We start from the raw sequence: 23,070 nt of genomic DNA, 5'->3' as shown, positions 1-23,070 counted from the left end.
GAAGGAAATGGTAACCCACTCCAGTATTCTTGCCTGGAGAATCCCTTGGACAGAGAAGCCTGGTAGGCTACAGTCCATGGGGTTGCAAAGAGTTGGACACGACTGAGCGACTTCACTTACTTCACATACTATAAAGGGCTTCTCGAATATTTTAATTATGGAGGATTTTTTAACATAGATCATTTGCAGGGACTAGTGTTCGATGGAACATACTTCAAGAAACATAGGTCTGGCCTTAAAATAATTCCTGATGTGACTATTTCCTGAGATGTTTTGTTTTTATAGGAGAGATATTTCTGATATTTGCTATATCATATTCACTGTTGGATTTTGATTTGCTACTATTATCCCAGTTTTACAAATTCCTAGTTTTGTGATTAAGCTTCAGTTTTTGCATCTAGAGTGGAGATGGTAATAAAAGTTACTTTTTAGGGTTATTGTGAATATTAAGGCAAATCTTCCATGTAACACGTTTATCATAGTTGCCTGGTGTAGAATAGATAAAGGTTGTTATTATGGAGAGTTATATGTGCACATGTTCCTCTAACATTTAGAGATGGATGGTTGGTTTATCAATGGCCTTGTCCCTAAGTTTTTCCTTAGCATGAGTCACATGGCTAGATGCTATATTTGAAACTTGAATAGGAAAGCCTCTTGGTTTTACAGTTTTTTTCCTAAACAGAAAATAGATTCTCTAGCTATCTGTGGCACTTAATATAACAGGGTGCATTTAGGGCTCTCATTTACCTTTGTATTCTATAGCAAAAATACGTCATCCTCTCTGAGAGCTAAAGCATCTGTGGTTAGGCCATTGATGCTTTCACGTTGCTTAAGGGAAGAGTTCAGCCAGTTTCTGAAGTGTACATGTAAACATACATGCCTTGAAAATTAAGTGTTCTTGAGGATTGTGTATCACATTCGTAATAAGGCAGTGTCTCGAGCTTTTCCCACTTTGCTATAAGTTTGTTGGAATGTGTGCAAAAGTCCATGTCATGTGTTGCTCATCTGTTCTGTAGTGGAATCAGCAAGTAATAACTGCAGGCAGCATAATGAGGGCCTAGTTAAATGAGGTCAGAGTGGTTGAAAGAAATTGCTTATAACTGTTTAAAACCATCAGTGAGAGGTATATCCTCTAAGAGTGGATACAAATACATAGGCATGGTCGAGTCCCTACACTGTTACCTGAAACTGTCACAGCATTGTTTTTTAATCGGCTAAACCCCAATACAAAAAAAAAAGTATATCTTTTAGCATTTCTTGTAGTGCAGGACTGTTGGCAATAAATTCTTCTAGCTTTACTGTATCTGAAAATAGCCATAGGAAAAAAAAAGTATATACAGGGCTCTTTTCAAGAACAGTGATAAGAATGATGGTGTTTCCAGGAACAAATATCAATATATACTAGACAGACAACAAAGTTGATTAATTTTTACAAAGAAAATTTTAGGATTATAGTTTTTCTTTTCTAATTGCTATGTATATTATTGATAATGAAGAGAATTTTTATTTAATCTTTTAACTAAAGAAAAGAAGCACAAATTGGAGAGCAAATAAAACAGATTTACAAAAATTTACATAAGTGATATTTATATATATGGTATTTAACTGCTTTGAAACCTTGCATTCAAGTTCTCAGAAGTAGTTGGTCTCACATGACAATGGTTTAAATGTTTTATATTTGTTTTTTATATTCTTTTTATGATTCCTAATTATTTAGATTCTTTAATACTATGAATAATGAAGTTTTTAAATATTTCTTGTTATTTATAATAGCATTAATGCCAATTTCAGGAGACTTATTTTATTCCTGCATATTTTCTTTCACAGTTGTCTGTGTAGTGAACATACATGTTTATTGAACTTTGTTAAAGTTTTAAACTTATATCATTAACAGTTTTTTAAATATGATCACATAACCATCATAATTTTAGTTTTTAATGACTGTCATATTTTGCACATATCTCCTCCTCTGTTAAACAGTTAATTTATTTAAAAAAAAATCTGTTATAGACAATACTGTGGTTAATATATTTGTGCAAATAGTGTATAATTTAGTTTTGTCTCATAGATAAATTCCCAGGATTTATGTTTATTATATTTAAATTTGTCATATTTTACTTTGCATATCATTTTATTTTACAAATACTTATATAATGCTAGTTCTGTGTGCCAGGATGGTTAAGTAACTTGCTCAAAGTCACACAGCTAGTAAGTGGCTGAGCAGTCTGGCTCCAGTCTGTGCTCTTTACATCTTTGCTATAATACCTCTTTTGACACCTTTTGCCAATTAGCTCTCTCATAAAAGAGTTAAACTTACTTTTAGTCATTTTAAGCACAACTTAGCAGGATGATCATTTTTAAAACATGTAACCAATTCAGCAGGTATAAAATAATACACTTTCATTCAGTAAAACACTTGATAAAGATTAATTTTAAAAAATTTAAAGCTGTAGATTAAGTTTTTGTTCATAAAAAAGGCTTTCTATTTGATTGCTTTCTACCACTAGAAATTTAAAAGAAAGGGGGAAATTGATCCTGTCTTTTTTGACTGATCATGTTGTTTATTAACTTTGTTTAGCAAGTATTTTGTAGTATAGATAATTCATTGTGTATAAAAAATCACAATTTGAAAAGAGTTTTACTTGTCAGTGATAATTTTATTTAAGGTAAGTATTTTAAATTCTAAGGGCATGACTTGTTCATAGTTGAAAATTAAAAACCATGCAATGTGTTGTAAATTAAATGTCTTCTAGTCTCAACCCACTGGACATGTAAAACCATCCACTATCACGTCTGCCATTCTTTTTTTAAATTATTTTTAATTGAAGGATAATTACAATATTGTGTTGGTTTCTGCTGTATATCTAATTATAATGTTGTGTTGATTCCTGCAGTACATCAACACGGATTAGCCATAGGTATACGTATGTCCCCTCCCTCTTGAGCATCTGCTATTCTTATTTTCCAGTCATAACTACCATTAACTATTTGTAAGAATTTTTTTTAATGTGAAAATCTTCTCTTCCCTTCCCCTTCCCCCGCCTTCCCCTACCTTCCTTTCTTTTTGCTGATGGAGCTGTGACTTCTTTGGAATTGTAAATATTCTTTTGAAATATGGAGCTCAGCTGAATGAACTTCATTTGGCATACTGCCTGAAGTATGAGAGGTTTTCAGTATTTCGCTACTTTTTGAAGAAATGTTGCCCATCGACACCATGGGACCATATGTCTGAATTTATAAACCATGCAGTTAAAGCACAGACGAACTACAAAGAGTGGTTGCCATCTCTGCTGCTTGCTGGATTTGACCCACTGAACCTACTGTGCAGTTCCTGGTAAGAAATCCTACCACTGTGGGCCTTACTCTTTTCATTTTCCCCAGTCTCTTGAAATCCCTGTGTTGGGAAGAGGTTGTTATTGTGTGTGTCTTGATTGTGATGGCTGTGTTGGGATGAAGGAATTGGGGACCTGCTAATAGTGAGATGGAATGTAGGGATTGTTTTTGTTTATTGCTAAGTCGTGTCTGATTCTTTTGTGACCCCATGGACTATAGCCCACCAAGCCCCCCGTCCTTGGGATTTTTCAGGTAAGAATACTGGAATGGGTTGCCATTTCCTTCACCAGGGGATCTTCCCAACTCAGGGATTGAACCTGCGTCTCCTGCTTGGCAGGCGGATTCTTTACCACTGAGCCCCTGGGAAGCCCTGAATGTAAGGATAGAATCCTAGAAAAAGGTCAGAGGCGGCTAGAAGGGAACGGAAAGGAATGGGTGCCAGTGAATCTTCTCGGAAGGGCTATTTCTTCTACTTGGGCCATCCCTCATGCTGCTTTTAAAATGCCTGCAACAGAATGGTTGTAGCAGCTTTGGCGATTTCTAGCATCCCTTAGTCAACTAGATTGAATACTCCTATCCTGTAGCGTCTTGTCTGTTTGAACTGTCTCTCTCAATAAATACTGATTTCTGAAGCAGCTGAGGATACAGCTGTTTACCTCAAGTGGTTTCCCAGAAGGGCATTGCCTATGAGTGATTATATAAAAGTTGAGTCAGAATTTTTCTCGGGCAAAAGGATAAAAACTGTTCTACAAGCCTTTGCAGGAGTTATGTGTCTAGATGGACTGAGAAATTATTGATAATTGTAGCAGTGGGAGAACTCTTTTGGCCTGATAATTTGAGTCAAGTGAGAAAATAGAATAAAAGTCTCTAGGAATATAGAGAATATGGGGTATTTTATAAAATTTCAATGAAATATTTGGAAGATTTCATTTTTGTTCTTCAGAACTACCATTTAATAAAATAATGTTTGGGTAAATACTGAAATTTTGGATTTCAGCAGAAAAGTGCTTTGATATCTTATTATTTAAATTTTGCTTTTCAAAGAGGTCCTCTCTGGGATTCATGCAGGCAACACTGGTGCTTCCTACTTGTAAATTTAATTTGCATTTCTGTGACTCCATTTTCCACCTGGTGGCCTCTCCATCTATATTGTAAAGAAAAGATCTTTATTTGGCAGGATCCCAGTATCTCACCTTTTTATTATGCCTACCATAATATAGAATTCAACAATTTTCTCTAAGCAGAGATTTAAAGTTTTAGGTTTAGGACTATCATGTCTTTCTGATACTGAATGTTTCAGTTTGGTGGCTTGTGAGGAAAAACTGCCATCTATCTGATAGGCAGTTTGAGGAATATAGAAGTAAAGCAAAATTTAGATACATGCTCTAATCTCCACTTTATTTTTTGTTTATAATTTACAGTGGTTTGAGTCCCTGATTGCATTTACTTCTTTCTCCAGCAGTTGATTGATTAATACATCGTTATCTGTCAAGTACTCACTGTTGTAATTCTATGTATACCATTTAAATAAAATTTCACAAAAATTCATAGTATTTTTTTGATAACTGAGATATAAAATTATTGACAGTTAATTGAGAAATATAATTTTCAGAAGTTATTTGTATGTGTTTCCTTGTCGTAACAAACCCCCCTTACGTGTGCACATGTGCATGCACATATATGCTCACTGCTGAGATATGAACACTCTCTCCTGAATGCGATATCCAGCTATTAACAGAGCTATTTAAATACCTTTAACTTTTTACTTGGTGGAATTTATTGCTGTGTCTGGGCTTCTGACAGCTAGTAGCAGTTGCCCCTCACCATTCCCTCCACAAAATGCTTCTGTAAATCCAGCTCATAGAGGTACTGTGGGCAGTCCTGGCAGGGTGTTCCCTTTCCTCTGTCACTCCATTTTGTTCTTACTCCTAGTTCAGTTCAGTTCAGTCGCTCAGTCACGTCCGACTCTTTGCGACCCCATGAACTGCAGCACACCAGGCCTTTCTGTCCACCATCATCTCCCGGAGTTCACTCAGACTCATGTCCATCGAGTCCGTGATGCCATCCAGCCATCTCATCCTGGGTTGTCCCCTTCTCCTCCTGCCCCCAATCCCTCCCAGCATCAGAGTCTTTTCCAATGAGTCAACTCTTCGCATGAGGTGGCCAAAGTACTGGAGCTTCAGCTTTAGCATCATTCCTTCCAAAGAAATCCCAGGGTTGATCTCCTTCAGAATGGACTGGTTGGATCTCCTTGCAGTCCAAGGGACTCTCAAGAGTCTTCTCCAACACCGCAGTTCAAATGCATCAATTCTTTGGCGCTCAGCCTTCTTCACAGTCCAACTCTCACATCCGTACACAACCACAGGAAAAACCATAGCCTTGACTAGACGGACCTTAGTCGGCAAAGTAATGTCTCTGCTTTTGAATATCCTATCTAGGTTGGTCATAACTTTTCTTCCAAGGAGCAAGGGTCTTTTAATTTCATGGCTGCAGTCACCATCTGCAGTGATTTTGGAGCCCAAAAAAGTAAAGTCTGACAAGGCACCCACATTTTTCTCAACCATATTCCTTGTGTTTTACTACTGAAGCTACTTACTTGGCTCCATCTTACTTCCTATAACTTTCAGCTTTCATGCTCCATTCTGGTTTTTAGTTTATTTCTTTAACCAACACTTAAAATATTGCCCGATATACAGTAGCTACTATGATTGATTATTTACTGTCAACTCATTTAATATTAAATATAGTAGATACTATTATCATTAATTTATGGAGAAGGGGATTGAGGCACAGACTGTACGACATACTTGCCAAAGTTCACACAGCTATTTAGTGCTAGAGCTTAAGATTGGGACCCAGGCTGTCCAGTAGTATGGCTCAAGTCTGTCTTTGTAGCCTCTATGCTATTCTGCCTTAGTCCTGTGTATCCCCAGGGTTGTGGTAATTTTGTCACTTAGTTTCAGGTACCTTGTTAGTCTCTCAGTTGTGTCTGACTGTTTGCAACCGCATGGACTGTAGCTCACCAGTCTCCTCTGTCCATGAAATTCTCCAGGCAAGAATACTGGAGTACGTATCCATTCCCTTCTCCAGGGGATCTTCCTAACCCAGGGATCGCTCCCGGGTCGCTTGGATTGGAGACAGAGTCTTTACCATCTGAGTGACAAGGATACTTTAATCCTTTGCCTAAACTGGAGGAATCTGGGGCAACTTTTCTCTTTCCTATTCGTAAATTAGGAATAACGTATTTAAGGAAAAAATTAAATGTATCCTCTTTTCTTTTCCTCCTCGGACAACTACACAGACTGTTGGAAGAAAAGGGAATTATTTAGCTTATCCTAAAAGGCTCCTAAAAGGCTTTTATCCTCCTAAAAGGCTCCTAAAATAGTCTTCTATCCCCATGGGGTTCCCAGCCCCTCATGTGAAAACTTGTCTATTTGAGAAAACTTGCCTATTTTTTGTGGTAATAAGCCACTGGGTTTGTGCTTTGTTTATTGGATGTGTTTGGATAGAAAAAAAGTTAATAAACAGTAAACTACATATTATTTTTAGTAAATTGTAAAACTTTCAGCTATTTGAATTGAGAACAAAAATTGCATGTAATTTACTCTGAAGGAATAACTTTAGTTACTTTATATTTATTAGAAAAAACACGATAGAAAATTTCACTTTAGCAGTAAAAATGCATAACATGGTCAAATTTTTGTTTGCTTATCTTTTATTGAATGGATAAAGCCAGTGTTTATGCTGAATGTGATGAATGTTTTGCTTTCTTTGATCAGTTTACATTCAAAGAACTGTTATAAAAAATTATCCCATAAAAATTCCAATATGCTGTTAAAGTGGATTTTGGTTGTATTTTATTTATGTCACATGTAAGTCTGTTGCTTAATCTTTGTCATGTGAATTATGTCTTTCCTAGATATTGCTTGTCTTAAATAGTCTTTAAAAATGTATCTGACTAAATAATTGCCTGTCACAATATGAGCTGCAGAGTTGAAATATTTTAATGCAAGACTAGGTTTCCCTCACACCCTCAGTGCAATAGACAAATAATAGAAAGTGAATGTCATCTGTGCATTTAATTGATTAACTGTCAGTCGCTTATGATTGCACAACTGCTTTGTACAATGTAATGGTCAGTGTAGTACAGTAACAATACATTTTTAGTGGCACTGTCAGCGTTGGTAAAATACTCAACATTAACTAAAGCTGTGTAAACAGATTTATTGTGTGTGTGTTTAGATAACTGCATAAAAATGACTGTGTTTGATCACAGTGAGACTTAAAGCACATTAAGGTAGAAAAATGAAACCATTAAAAAAGAAATAAGGAACCGGAACTGAGAAACCTTTGGTGTGGGTTCCTAGAAAGTGAAGGAGATTGTTTGCCTTTGAATTTATTTTATCATTTCATTTATTTTCAGTATTTTCTGATAAATTGTGACTGCACTGAGAACTTCTTGAGAAGTAAAATGTTTCCCAGAGTGTTTGAGCTGTAGTTTGTTTTTCCTTATATGAGTTTGCATGTTAGAGAATTAAAAATTTGGGAAATAATTTTCATACTCTAATCAGTCATTTCAAGGATACTTTGGATCCTGAATTACATGAAATAAGTTGTTTTTGAGATGACAAGTTTAGAGTATTACTCAGTTTCTTTCTTTTTCTTTTATTTTTCCCTTTCTTTTGTCCTTGCTCAGTAATGTCTCCAAAAAAGCGACCTTGAAAAGAATTTCTGGTTTTGAAGTAGTCACCAGAGACCCTAATGATTTTATTTTTCTTCAAACAGTGTGATGTTAGGGGAGTATCTAATTGAGTGCAAGATGTTAGAATTTAGAGTTGTCTTTACGCTTTGACTAAATTTCATGTGTACAATGTTATAAGGCCCACTGAGAATATAATACTGAAAATTCCAAGCGGGCTCTAGTTATATGAAACATTTATATAGTATTTTATAGTTTTAAAAGTCTGTTCACTGTATTGCCTCAGCTGTTTTTATGAACAGTCTCCTGAAATACACAGGGTAAGTGTTATTCTCATTTTAGAGACCAGTATCTAGGGCTTAAAGAATTTAGGCAATGTGTTTGTAAGTAGTAGAAGTGTTGTTAGAAATCAGAACTTTTCTTAGGTCATTGCCCTTTCCATTAGGATTCAAGTACTTACAAAATTTGGGAAGTCTCTTTTGGGTGCGTTGGTAGGAAATCTGACATTATTTTGAAAAAAGAGAAGTAGAACTGTTTGTCGTCACTTCTTTCAGTCCTTAAAGACAAAACTTATTCTGGTACATCCTCTAGAGTCATATCTATAACAGGGAAGGTTCTTGACAAGAACTGTTGTGGTAAATCTCTGAGGGTTGGTCAGAAATAGGCTGTCTCTCCCATATACCAGTTTAGGGACAGCTTTGGCTTCCCTGATAGCTCAGCTGGTAAAGAATCTGCCTGCAATGCAGGAGACCCCAGTTCGATTGCTGGGTCAGGAAGATCCACTGGAGAAGGGATAGGTTACCCACTGCAGTATTCTTGGGCTTTCCTTGTGGCTCAGCTGGTAAAGAATCTGCCTGCAAGGCAGGAGACCTGGGTTCGATACCTGGGTTGAGAAGATCCCCTGGAGATGGGAAAGGCTACCCACTCCAGTATTCTAGCCTGGAGAATTCCAAGCACTGTATAGTCCATGTGGTCACAAAGAGTCGGACATGACTGAGTGACTTTCGCTTTGGGGTGTTTAGGCTTTCTCCTTTCACTGTTCAATTAAGTGTCTGTAAGGATGACCAATCTGGATTTTGCAAGATGGTCCACTTGGGAGGATGATAATGGCATATCCACTAATGACAGTGACACTAAATCTGCCTTTTCTCACCGCTGCTGCTGGGGATGGCAAGGCATTCTACCTCTGCTAGAGTAGAAACTCCTCTTGTCATCTACTGGACAGCTACTCGCACAGTCACTTGAGTTTCATGTAGGAACCTGGTTTGATGATTTTTCCATATCCACTGAACTTGCCTTTTGTTTCATGAATATTTTCTTTGCTGCAGTTGTCTTTCTGCCTCCACATCAAGATGTTGTAAGAATTGGTATATGGTATTTGTTTTCACAGTGAACCCTTGGTGAATTTTGTGTCTAAATGTGTATTAATATCTTGTCAATGTAGGATTGACTCAGTCAGTGATGACATTCTTATCTTCACTTTGGAGTTTACTAATTGGAGGAGACTTCCTCCAGCTGTTGAAAAGATGCTCTCTGCTCGTGCCTCAAACTCCTCTTGGGCTCTCCAGCAACGTATTGGTAAGAAAATACAATTTTTCAATACACGTCACTACTTTTTTTTCCTCTGTCTTCACTAGCTGTGTTGTAATTTTAAGTGATAAGAGTCACTGGAGAACATAATTAAACTGGGCATCCTTTGCATTTTCTTTATATGGGGAGAGGATGGGACTGTGAGGGAGATCATAGTAATTTCCTTCAACATAAATCATATCGGATTTTGTAAGTTTAGCCTAAGGAGCATGTAAAGAATAACAGGTATTTAGTGATATTTTAATGATACCCTTTTGTTTTTAGTAAGGGTTATGCAAGCAAAAGTGAATCCTAAAAATTTTGTTGGTCAATATTTAGTTTGTGGTCAGAAAAATGCTAAATGTAATTTTCCTCTTCGGAGTGCGTGTTGATGTGTGTGGTCTCTTTAATATTTTATTGTCTCTAAAAGGAAGTATCACCATTCTTTATTGTTAACTTTTCTTACTGAATGTATGCCAGTGTGTTGGTAAGATATAACTATGCAAGTGAGCTGGGTAGAAATTTTGTGAATTGACTGATATTTTAAATGACTATTTTAAAACAAATTATGAACTTACTCTCACTTTAAAAAAAAAGCTTTTAAGCTAGTTAAAAAAGAAAGAGGATGCAATATAAGATTATATACAAGGAAACCGAATTAAACTAAATATAACATAGGCAAAGTATTTCTGTTTACTTATGTAGATTTATATTAATCTATTTTGTTCACCAGATTATGTCTTAAGTTAGGAAAATTATTTCTTCATTACTATTTTTGCATGAAATGTCACTCTTCATAAAACATGTTGAATAGGTTTTTAACAAGTGAACTTAGCATATGTAGAAATATCTTCTAATTTCTTAGAAAATTACATTGAAGTAAATTTTCTCAGTCAAAAACAGACATTCAGGAAAATATATTCTTGAACTGAGGTATATTCAAACTCTTAGGTTTCTCTTTGAAAACAAAGTGTAATCTCTTTGGAGTCTCTAAACCTTCCAGTATAGAATTTCTTTAATGATAATGAAATATCTATTTGGGAACAGAAAGGCAAAAAGGAGCATATGCCAAGTGGGAAAATCAGCCTATCAATTAGTATATGTGAGAGTTCACTCTGAAGACTTTAACATATGGCACGTCTGTCCAGATGAAGACAAGAATTGAAAGTGAATGCATTATCATGTGGTAGACTGAATCCATCAAGGGCTGCTTATTTAATTAGGTGCTAGGTAGAGCTTGCTAGGACAATAATCATCATCTCTTAAGAGGATTTTAGTTCCGCTGAAGATTTAGAAAAGCCTTTCTCAGAGGTATTAATGTAGCTAATGCTTTTCTAGTCAGTTTCTCTTGCCACAACCTCTTTTGGTTCCAGTCCCATGTATCCAACTGACTTTTGGACATCTCTGCTTCAGTTCAGTTCAGTTCAGTTCAGTCGCTCAGTCGTGTCTGACTCTTTGCGACCCCATGAATCACAGCATGCCAGGCCACCCTGTCCAACACCATCTCCCGGAGTTCACTCAGACTCACGTCCATCGAGTCCATGATGCCATCCAGCCATCTCATCCTCGGTCATCCCCTTCTCCTCCTGCCCCCGATCCCTCCCAGCATCAGCGTCTTTTCCAATGAGTCAACTCTTCGCATGAGGTGGCCAAAATACTGGAGCTTCAGCTTTAGCATCATTCCTTCCAAAGAAATCCCAGGGTTGATCTCCTTCAGAATGGACTGGTTGGATCTCCTTGCAGTCCAAGGGACTCTCAAGAGTCTTCTCCAACACCGCAGTTCAAACACATCAATTCTTCGGTGCTCAGCCTTCTTCACAGTCCAACTCTCGGATGCATACATGACCACAGGAAAAACCATAGCCTTGACTGGACAGACCTTAGTCGGCAGAGTAGTCTCTGCTTTTGAATATGCTATCTAGGTTGGTCAGAACTTTTCTTCCAAGGAGTAAGCGTCTTTTAATTTCATGGCTGCAAATCAACATCTGCAGTGATTTTGGAGCCCAAAAAGATAAAGTCTGACACTGTTTCCACTGTTTCCCCATCTATTTGCCATGAAGTGATGGGACCAGATGCCATGATCTTCGTTTTCTGAATGTTGAGCTTTAAGCCAACTTTTTTACTCTCCTCTTTCTCTTTCATCAAGAGGCTTTTTAGCTCTTCACTTTCTGCCATAAGGGTGGTGTCATCTGCATATCTGAGGTTCTTGATATTTCTCCCGGCAATCTTGATTCCAGCTTGTGTTTCTTCCAGTCCAGCGTTTCTCATGATACACTCTGCATAGAAGTTAAATAAGCAGGGTGACAATATACAGCCTTGACGTACTCCTTTTCCTATTTGGAACCAGTCTGTTGTTCCATGTCCAGTTCTAACTGTTGCTTCCTAACCTGCATACAGATTTTTCAAGAGGCAGGTCAAGTGGTCTGGTATTCCCATCTCTCTCAGAATTTTCCACAGTTTATTATGATCCACACAGTCAAAGGCTTTGGTATAGTCAATGAAGCAGAAATAGATGTTTTTCTGGAACTCTCTTGCTTTTTCCATGATCCAGCAGATGTTGGCAATCTGATCTCTGGTTCCTCTGCCTTTTCTAAAACCAGCTTGAACATCAGGGAGTTCACGGTTCACGTATTGCTGAAGCCTGGCTTGGAGAATTTTGAGCATTACTTTACTAGCATGTGAGATGAGTGCAATTGTGCGATAGTTTGAACATTCTTTGGCATTGCCTTTCTTTGGGATTGGAATGAAAACTGACCTTTTCTAGTCCTGTGGCCACTGCTGAGTTTTCCAAATTTGCTGGTATATTGAGTGTAGCACTTTCACAGCATCATCTTTCAGGATTTGAAATAGCTCAACTGGAATTCCATCACCTCCACTAGCTTTGTTCATAGTGATGCTTTCTAAGACCCACTTGACTTCTCATTCCAGGATGTCTGGCTCTAGGTGAGTGCTCACACCATCGTGATTATCTGGGTCGTGAAGATCTTTTTTGTACAGTTCTTCTGTGTATTCTTGCCACCTCTTCTTAATATCTTCTGCTTCTGTTAGGTCCAGACCATTTCTGTCCTTTATCGAGCCCATCTTTGCCTGAAATGTTCCCTTGGTATCTCTGCTTTTCTTGAAGAGAGCTCTAGTCTTTCCCATTTTGTTTTTTTCCTCTATTTCTTTGCATTGATCGCTGAGGAAGGCTTTCTCATCTCTTCTTGCTATTCTTTGGAACTCTGCATTCAGATGCTTATATCTTTCCTTTTCTCCTTTGCTTTTTGCTTGTCTTCTTTTCACAGCTATTTGTAAGGCCTCCCCAGACAGCCGTTTTGGTTTTTCACATTTCTTTTCCATGTGGATGGTCTTGATCCCTTTCTCCAGTACAGTGTCATGAATCTCCATCCATAGTTCATCAGGCACTCTTATCTATCAGATCTAGTCCCTTAAATCTATTTAAGGGATAATCATAAGGGATTTGATTTTGGTCATACCTGAATGGTCTAGTGGTTTTCCCTACTTTCTTCAATTTCAGTCTGAATTTGGCAATAAGGAGTTCATGATCTGAGCCACAGTCAGCTCCTGGTCTTTATTTTGTTTACTGTATAGACCTTTTCCATCTTTGGCTGCAAAGAATGGAATCAGTCTGATTTTGGTGTTGACCATCTGGTGATATCCATGTGTAGAATCTTCTCTTGTGTTGTTGGAAGAGGGTGTTTGCTATGACCAGTGCGTTCTGTTGGCAAAACTCTATTAGCGTTTGCCCTGCTTCATTCCATATTCCAAGGCCAGATTTGCCTGTTACCCCAGGTGTTTCTTGACTTCCTACTTTTGCATTCCAGTCCTATAATGAAAGGGACATCTTTTTTGGTGTTAGTTCTAAAAGGTCTTGTAGGTCTTCATAAAACCGTTCAACTTCAGCTTCTTCAGCGTTACTGGTTGGGGCATAGACTTGGATTACTGTGATATTGAATGGTTTGCTTTGGAGACGAACAGAGATCATTCTGTCGTTTTTGAGATTGCATCCAAGTACTGCATTTCGGACTCTTTTGTTGACCATGATGGCTACTCCATTTCTTCTGAGGGATTCCTGCCCACAGTAGTAGATATAATGGTCATCTGAGTTAAATTCACCCATTCCAGTCCATTTTAGTTCGCTGATTCCTAGAATGTCGATGTTCACTCTTGCCATCTCTTGTTTGACCACTTCCAATTTGCCTTGATTCATGAACCTGACATTCCAGGTTCCAATGCAATATTGCTCTTTACAGCATCGGACCTTGCTTGTATCACCAGTAGCATCCACAACTGGGTATTGTTTTTGCTTTGGCTCCATCGCTTCATTCTTTCTGGAGTTATTTCTCCACTGATCTCCAGTAGCATATTGGGCACCTAGTGACCTGGGGAGTTCCTCTTTCAGTATCCTATTATTTTGCCTTTTCATAGCATATCAAAAAGCAGAGACATTACTTTGCCAACAAAGGTCCTTCTGGTCAAAGCTATGGTTTTCCAGTATCAGTCGTGTATGGATATGAGAGTTGGACCATAAAGAAAGCTGAGTGCCAAAGAATTGATGCTTTTGAACTGTGGTGTTGGAGAAGACTCTTGAGAGTTCCTTGGACTGAAAGGAGATCTAACCAGTTCATTCTAAAAGAAATCAGTCCTGAATATTCATTGGAGGGAGTGATGCTGAAGTTGAAACTTCAATACTGTGGCCACCCGTTGTGAAGAGCTGACTCATTTGAAAAGACCCTGATACTGGGAAGCATTGAAGGCAGAAGGAGAAGGAAACAACAGAGGATGAGATGGTTGGATGGCATCACTGACTCAGTGGACATGAGTTTGAGTAAACTCCAGGAGGTGGTGATGGACAGAGATGCCTGGTGTGTTGCAGTCCATGGGGTCACAATGAGTTGGACACGACTGAGCAACTGAACTGAAATATCCATACATTGGAATGAAGTACTCAAAAGACTTTTCACTAATTAAGTGTGCAGCCAAAACATTTCAATTTCACTAGATTAGAAGATGGTTAGGATTTGTATGATATATTGTGCAGTTTATAACATTTAGATTCAGAGAGGTGTCAGTTATGTTCATAGTATAGATGAGGCATTATGCTCGATTCATAGAAGAGGAGCTGAAGGTTGAAGCACCTAAATGACTTGTTGAAGGTCATACAACTGGTTAATAATGACTCCTCAACTCCAGCTCAGCTTCTCTGATAGCTCAGTTGGTAAAGAATCTTCCTGCAGTACAGGAGACCCCGTTTGATTCCTGGGGAATCAATCTGCTGGAGAAGGGATAGGCTACTCACTCCAGTATTTTTGGCTTCCCTTGTGACTCAACTGGTAAAGAATCTGTCTGCAATGTGGTATACCTGGGTTCGATTCCTGGGTTGGGAATGTCCCCTGCAGAAGGAAAGGCTACCCACTCCAGTATTCTGGCCTGGAAAATTCCATGGACTGTATAGTCCATGGGGTCGCAAAGAGTTGGACACGACTGAGTGACTTTCACTTTCGCCTCACAACTGTAGCTCAGGGCTTGTTACTGGGTGGTGCCCTTTCCATTCATTCTATTCATTGCTGTTCTGCTGGTCATTCTTTAAGTTTTCATTTCCTGTCCTAATCTATCTGTTATTTATACTCCAGCGTCTTTAGGTAGTTTCTTTTTATATTTGTTGAAGTTTTTAGTGGACGTTTTCAGTGGAAGAGAGAGAGAGACTGTACAAGTAAGTTAAGGAAGACTGTGAACAAAAGGATGGAACCATAAAGACATTATATTAGTGATGAAAATACATATTGTAGTAGATATCCCAGAAGTCAGATGGATGCATTTGATGCGGAAAACCCTGCAGAGGAACCATAGAAATAAAGTCAAGGCAGATATATCATTTGAATATTGGCATGAAGGCAGGCTAGTGATGAAATGGTTCTGGAAAATATAGGTAATGGGTTTTTATGATGTATATGTATTGCTGTACTATAGTAAACTTGGCATTAACAAGCATAATTAAGAATTTTGGGGTTTATTTTGATCATTATTTTAATTTTAGTACAATTTCATATAACATGTGACCTTCTGTTTTGATTGTTCTTTGTACATATGACAAAGTTAACAAAATTGAAAACTTCTATGTAGAAATGAATAGGTAAAGGTTGCTTGTCTGCTTATAGGTCTGGAGGTAAACTGGGTTTAAGATATTAACTTGAAAATGATTGGGTCAGAAAAGTGACCCAAATATAGTGTGGTTTTATACATCATTTACAAATTTGTACATCATTTATACTGTGGTTTTATACATCATTTTCTAGACTATGATCAGTGCCATAATGTTGGAAAAGAGAGATTTATTTAAATCTGGTTTTAACAGGTTTTTATGAACGTTATGTTTTACATACAGTTTCTGAGCTTTTCCATATTATAAATTCAAGGCTTGTCTTGATCTTCTCTCAGTCTAGTGGCAACACATCTGGAAATACTATGCATCACTAAAACTTTCATAGGAATTTTGCATGCCTTGAAATATTACATATATCATTATACAATTCCCTTAGTATTCACTGGCATATTAAACTAAGATGGCACTGATGAATATATTATTGTCTACGTTAATATAGTTCTTACCTCTAACTGTTCATCAGGCCAGTGATACCTTGTGCTCACCGGAGGAAAATCAAAATAGTGCGTTGAAAGTAGAATCAGTAACTGGAATAATTATCCTTTTTAAAATTATTGAATGGAAAGCTCTCTTGAAATTTATGATAGTTTCAGTGGTTTAGAAGATGTTAAGAGAATTATTTTGGGTTTATCACCAGTTTAGAAAACCCTAGACATGGGGTCCAATCATTTGGATCTAGTATCAGCTCCGTTGTTTCTCTACAGTGTCAACATGGACAAGTCATATAAGCTTCCCATAATAAACGTGTTAGGTACTCAGTCATGTCCAACTCTTTGTGACCCCATGAACTGTAGCCCACCAGGCTCCTCTGTCCATGGACTTCTCTAGGCAAGAATACTGGAGTGGGTAGCCATTCCCTTCTCCAGGGGATCTTCCCAACCCAGGGATGGAACGTGGATCTCCTGCACTGTAGGCAGATTCTTTACCGTCTGAGCCAGCAGGAAAGTCCCTAATAAATGTGTACTGGTCCAGTTTGGCTTGATCACAGATGATTAAGCTTTCTACACACATATCTGCATAAGCAGATGAATGGTTTATTTGGTTTTGAAAGATAGAGCAATAGGGCTCCTGTGGTGTAGTCAGATGGCTCTGAAAGGCTTGTCTGCACTATAGGAAACTGTGGGACAGCTAGAGGCACACTCCCTGGTCAGACTGAGAAGTTTGTATGTCAGTGTAGTCTGTCAAATTGGTGAAGCTGGAGAAGTATTAAGGATTCCTTAGCTCTGAGCCAGCCGTTCTCCTCCAGGTTGCACAGCCATCCTTTATCTTCCTTTTGGATTTTTAATAGCTATCTACATTAACAATGTACAGAATGAAAGGTTTCAGTTTAACCAGGTGCATACTAAACTGTAATATAATATGAGTAAAAATTCTCTTAACCAGTCTCACTTTAACTCACATGCTGTGTTCAGTTCAGTTCAGTCGCTCAGTCGTGTCTGACTCCTTGCGACCCCATGAATCGCAGCACGCCAGGCCTCCCTGTCCATCACCATGTCCCGGAGTTCACTCAGACTCACATCCATCGAGTCCGTGATGCCATCCAGCCATCTCATCCTGGATCGTCCCCTTCTCCTCCTGCCCCCAATCCCTCCCAGCATCAGAGTCTTTTCCAATGAGTCAACTCTTCGCATGAGGTGGCCAAAGTACTGGAGCTTCAGCTTTAGCATCATTCTTTCCAAAGAAATCCCAGGGCTGATCTCCTTCAGAATGGACTGGTTGGATCTCCTTGCAGTCCAAGGGACTCTCAAGAGTCTTCTCCAACACCACAGTTCAAACGCATCAATTCTTCGGTGCTCAGCCTTCTTCACAGTCCAACTCTTGGATGCATACATAACCACAGGAAAAACCATAGCCTTGACTAGATGGACCTTAGTCGGCAGAGTAGTCTCTACTTTTGAATATGCTATCTAGGTTGGTCATAACTTTTCTTCCAAGGAGTAAGCGTCTTTTAATTTCATGGCTGCAATCACCATCTGCAGTGATTTTGGAGCCCCCAGAAATAAAGTCTGACACTGTTTCTACTGTTTCCCCATCTATTTCCCATGAAGTGATGGGACCAGATGCCATGATCTTCGTACATGCTCTGTAGTCTTATCATTTTCTCTATCAGTTCCTTCTGGCTGTGCCCATGGCATAATCAGTGTTTGCAGCGGTTAGGACATTTTGTCTCTACCAGCCGAGCTGTGTGCTTACCAAGAATCAGTTATGCTCATTTCTGAAACTTTTATTACATTTGTGCATATCCAGTGACATTAGGGCCAACTATTGTTCATGATCTCAGAGGAAGGGAGGGCTTCCTTATGTGTAACAGTTGAACATGGGCCACCTGCTTGTTGAAGTTGAACCTACTTAGTACTCCTTTGGAAAATTGTTGGGGTTTGCAGTTTGAGCTTTTTTTCCATATGGTTTTCTGCTGATCATTCCAGTGTTCCCTTTATCTGTGTTTTCTCATCTTTGAAGTGAGAATGATTCTTCCTTAAGTTTACAGATAAGCATAAAATTTTAAACAGTATTAAATATGGAAACAGTGGAAGTAAATATTCTCTATATTGTCGTTGCTGTAGTCTTATTTTTATAGTGGGGAATCTATGTGACTCACAGTTTAAGGGAATATTCTTCTTAGACTTTGGTTTTATTTACAAAATAAACTAACTCTGTTGCTTTTCTAATTTGGCATTTTGAAACACTGTGACTTGAGGAGTTACCCAAATTCTGAATGAACTAAACTTAAACTAGTAAGCTTAAATTAAAATCTAAGATGATGGACTCACTTCAGTGGTTTGGAAGATATTACTGATGGTAGAGAACTAGCATGTCTCAGGCCCTGTGGGTTATTAATAAAGAACCCTAGACTTGAAGTCAGACCAGCAGGTCTGATGTCAGTTGGGCTCTTGATTGTACTTGTCTTTGCTGCTCTGATCCTGGTCTGGTAATCTTTGGTTCATTTCACAGGGATTTATGAAGGATTTCTTGCACTTAACAAAAGGCATTAGATTTGATTCACATAAAACCAGTATCTGTTTTTAGTACTCCTAGTTTTCATGAACATTCAGTTCAGTTCAGTTGCTCAGTCGTGTCCGACTCTTTGCGACCTCATGAATCGCAGCACGCCAGGCCTCCCTGTCCATCACCATCTCCCGGAGTTCACTCAGACTCATGTCCATCCAGTCAGTGATGCCATCCAGCCATCTCATCCTCTGTCGTCCCCTTCTCCTCCTGCCCCCAATCCCTCCCAGCATCAGAGTCTTTTCCAGTGAGTCAACTCTTCGCATGAGGTGGCCAAAGTACTGGAGTTTCAGCTTTAGCATCAGTCCTTCCAAAGAAATCCCAGGGCTGATCTCCTTCAGAATGGATTGATTGGATCTCCTTGCAGTCCAAGGGACTCTCTCAAGAGTCTTCTCCAACACCACAGTTCAAAAGCATCAATTCTTTGGCGCTCAGCCTTCTTCACAGTCCAACTGTCACGTCCATACATGACCACAGGAAAAACCATAGCCTTGACTAGACGGACCTTAGTCGGCAAAGTAAAGTCTCTGCTTTTGAATATACTATCTAGGTTGGTCATAACTTTTCTTCCAAGAAGTAAGCGTCTTTTAATTTCATGGCTGTAGTCACCATCTGCAGTGATTTTGGAGGCCAAAAAGATAAAGTCTGACACTGTTTCCACTGTTTCCCCATCTGTTTCCCGTGAAGTGATGGGACCAGATGCCATGATCTTCGTTTTCTGAATGTTGAGCTTTAAGCCAACTTTTTTACTCTCCTCTTTCTCTTTCATCAAGAGGCTTTTTAGCTCTTCACTTTCTGCCATAAGGGTGGTGTCATCTGCATATCTGAGGTGATTGATATTTCTCCCGGCAATCTTGATTCCAGCTTGTGTTTCTTCCAGTCCAGCGTTTCTCATGATGTACTCTGCATATAATTTAAATAAGCAGGGTGACAATATACAGCTTTCACGTACTCCTTTTCCTATTTGGAACCAGTCTGTTGTTCCATGTCCAGTTCTAACTATTGCTTCCTGACCTGCATACAGATTTCTCGAGACAGGTCAAGTGGTCTGGTATTCCCATCTCTTGAAGAATTTTCCACAGTTTATTGTGATCCACACAGTCAAAGGCTTTGCCATAGTCAATAAAGCAGAAATAGATGTTTTTCTGGAACTCTCTTGCTTTTTCCATGATCCAGCAGATGTTGGCAATTTGATCTCTGGTTCTTCTGCCTTTTCTGAAACCAGCTTGAACAGGAAGTTCAGGGTTCATGTATTGCTGAAGCCTGGCTTGGAGAATTTTGAGCATTACTTTACTAGCATGTGAGATGAGTGCAGTTTTGCGGTAGTTTGAGCATTGTTTGGCATTGCCTTTCCTTGGGATTGGAATGAAAACTGACTGGCTGCGCCCGGCGCACGAAGCGCGGGCGGCTGCGCCTAGTGCACGAAGCTCAGCCGAGAGGAGCTACCCCACGTCCAAGGTCAGGGGCAGAAGCCAGGAGGACCCCATGCCCGAAGGGTGGTGGCCAAGAGGAGTTACCCCACGTCCGAGGTCAGGGGCAGCAGCCAAGAGTGCCAGGCTGCGTCAGCGCAGGAACAGCCGAGAGGAACTACCCAAGTCCGAGGTCAGGGGCGGCGTCGGGGAGGAGCAACCCGATGTCCAAGGAGCAGTCGCTGCAGGAGCGCAGGAGGGCCTAGAGGAGCTATGCCACATTGAAGGTCAGGAAGGGCGGTGGTGAGGAGGTACCCCTCGTCATGAACATTAACTTCTTTAATTAACACTTCTCATCTTAGTAAAACCACTGTCATATGATTGCTAATTAAGCATATGTTGGTTATCCTTTTAATTGGTTATTAGCTTTTAGCAGCAGTGGTTTTAGCATGCGTACATATACATGCATGTTTTGGGGTCATGGGCACTTGGATTTGAATCATGGTCTACCATGTATTAGATGTTTGGCCTTTGAAAAGTTACTTAAATCTCTTGTTTTCTTGTCCCTATGAGAGCGTGATAATGCCTACCTCACAGAGTAAAGGAAGATAAACATAGAATGTGTGTGGGCAGATGGCTTAGTAGGCTTTCAGTAAAGGTTCCTTTTCTGTCAATTTTAAAATTTCATTCTATTTCATGGATAAAAAGAGCAAAACGAATATAAGCTACTTATTTATTCACTTGATGTGGTGGGTCTGGAGACCATTTGCAGCGAGAGGGAGTGGGAAGTAATGTTTGCTGCTGTGCTTTTCTATCATTTCTAAAGTTAGATCACCCATTTCTTAAGTCCCAACTGGTATTGCCAGATATTTAGGATTTGAACATTAATTCTGTATGGTGCTGGGTACTGACTTTGGAATGTGTGGCCAGAAATTGGAGGAAGAAGAACCAGGAAGGTTGTAAAATGAATAAATAAATGGAGTTTATTTTGGTCATCCTGGCCCAAGTAATCTTTCAAAAGTAAGTCTAAGTAGCATACCACTTGTTTTTACTAACAGAGGTGAGGGGGAAAAAGGGCATTTGCCTTAATGGACTGTTATACTTTCTGGTTCAACATTTTTATCTTTCTTTTTATGTTTGTTTCTCCAGCCTCTGTTCCATCCCTGACCCACCTTTGTCGTTTGGAAATTTGGTCCCGTCTAAAACTAGAACACCTACAGTCTGATGGTTTTATCCGTCAGTTGCCTCTTCCCAGAATCCTACATGATTATTTGCTCTATGCAGAGGTTTTGAGGATGAATGAGGTTCCAGAACTGGAAGTTATTCAAGATGGAGAAATCAGTGAAACCTCTTAACACAGTATTTGTCTTACTCTGAAAACCACCAAGATAAGGAGCCATGGAGTACAAGTTCTTCACAATTTTATTGTCACAAAAGATGATTTTTGTTTGTGTCGTTGGTTAGGCTTTAGAGGGCGGTGGTTTAATGGAAATGTTTACAACTAGGCTACCTGGTAAAAAAAAGTGTTGTAAACATCATGTAAGTTACTTTATTGCAGTTTTATCATCAGTACACTTTATGTTGTAATATTCATTTACCTAACCATTTTCTGCTTTATTCTGTGAATGAACTGTGAATGCTGCTTCTAGTGCTAAACATGGCCTGTTTCCACCTATGATTCTGTGTTTACTTAGGGCTAGAGCTTAGAAGAAAAGGCATAAGTCTTCACTGGAAATATACACACAGTGAAGTTGAGTATCTCTTATGTTTATAAAAGAACTGTATTCTGTTCTCATCTCTTAATTCATTTGAAATTCATTGGCTTTTCACAGGTAAACTCAGGGGAGAATTCTCTTTTTAAAGACTATAGAAAATAAATCATTTTGCTTTTTTTTTTTTTCTCAGTTCTTTGATACTCTTTTTGGCTTAAAAAAAAAAGATTCCTGTTTCTGCAAAGGCAAGAACAGACTTAAATTCAAAGACATGTTGAAAAAAAAAATAGGTCAATATTGAGATAAATGTGCATTTTACCACATTTACTTAGTACTAGGAGACTGGGAGAGACATTTCTGTGGTATCATTTTTAAAGAAAGAAAGGTATGTATTTCTGAGTTGCTCATGACCAGATGTAACACTGCAGGTCCATTCAGTCTCCAGATCAGAGGGTAGCTTCAATCTTATGAAGCAGTGGTTGCTAGTTTTGTTAATGTTATAATATATTTCCTTTTTACTATCTGGATAAGTTATCAAATAGTCCATGAAATTTAAACCTTAGAGACTTAGGTTAATGAGATACTGCCTCATTGGTTTTACACTTGTTTGCTAGGAATCTAGAGTCAGAGAGGACTGAATATTGTATCGAGTGAGCTATGATAAGAGGCTGTGGGCATTTGTCTTGAGATAAAGGTTAGGAAAGCATACTGTCATGTTAGACAACTAGAGATGGGGTCCAAGGGAAGGCAAGTATTCTATCCTATTTGGATTCTGTGACTTAATATAGATGGGAGTGGGTCAATCAGATTCATCGCTGATAGACTTTTGCTGTTTGATAACAGCAGTGATGATGGCATACCAAATGATGAAGACATTAAGGTCCAAAAGGATAACTAAATTCAGCTTAGATTGGAGCTACAGTTGCTGCCTGTGGGGTGGAGATAAGAGTTTGAAGTGGGTATACATGCAGAAGTAAGGGTGTATAGGGAAAAAACAGGTGGAAATTCTAATAGTTAATAAATTCTTTAAAAAGTGTGTACTGTGTAGTATTTTTTAAATGTCTGTATCCTTATTTTTTTAAACCCTAATAAGTCTCTGCTTTTAACATAATCAGTTTTTTTGTTAGGGTCCAGTGTACATAGAATGTTTACCTTTTAGGGTGAATCATTTCATGTGTT

The 23,070-nt window shown here is 38.7% G+C and overlaps 1 protein-coding gene across 2 annotated transcripts in view; it reads left to right on the top strand.

Moving 5' to 3' along the window:
* The window catches only part of ASB3 (ankyrin repeat and SOCS box containing 3), a 161,504-nt gene extending 139,497 nt beyond the window's left edge, over nucleotides 1–22,007 (top strand). For both annotated transcript variants that reach the window (XM_052647499.1, XM_052647501.1), the window contains exons 8-10: nucleotides 3,077–3,334; nucleotides 9,477–9,610; nucleotides 21,329–22,007. In XM_052647499.1, the coding sequence (XP_052503459.1) occupies nucleotides 3,077–3,334; nucleotides 9,477–9,610; nucleotides 21,329–21,534 (598 nt within the window). In that variant the 3' untranslated portion in view covers nucleotides 21,535–22,007. The remainder of the gene's footprint in view (nucleotides 1–3,076; nucleotides 3,335–9,476; nucleotides 9,611–21,328) is intronic.
* Nucleotides 22,008–23,070: the final 1,063 nt, after the last annotated feature.

The sequence above is a fragment of the Budorcas taxicolor genome, chromosome 11, assembly GCF_023091745.1.
Source record: "Budorcas taxicolor isolate Tak-1 chromosome 11, Takin1.1, whole genome shotgun sequence".
NCBI lineage: Eukaryota > Metazoa > Chordata > Mammalia > Artiodactyla > Bovidae > Budorcas > Budorcas taxicolor.
Note: the sequence above shows the minus strand (reverse complement) of the source record. Positions and strands in the feature narration are given on the sequence as shown.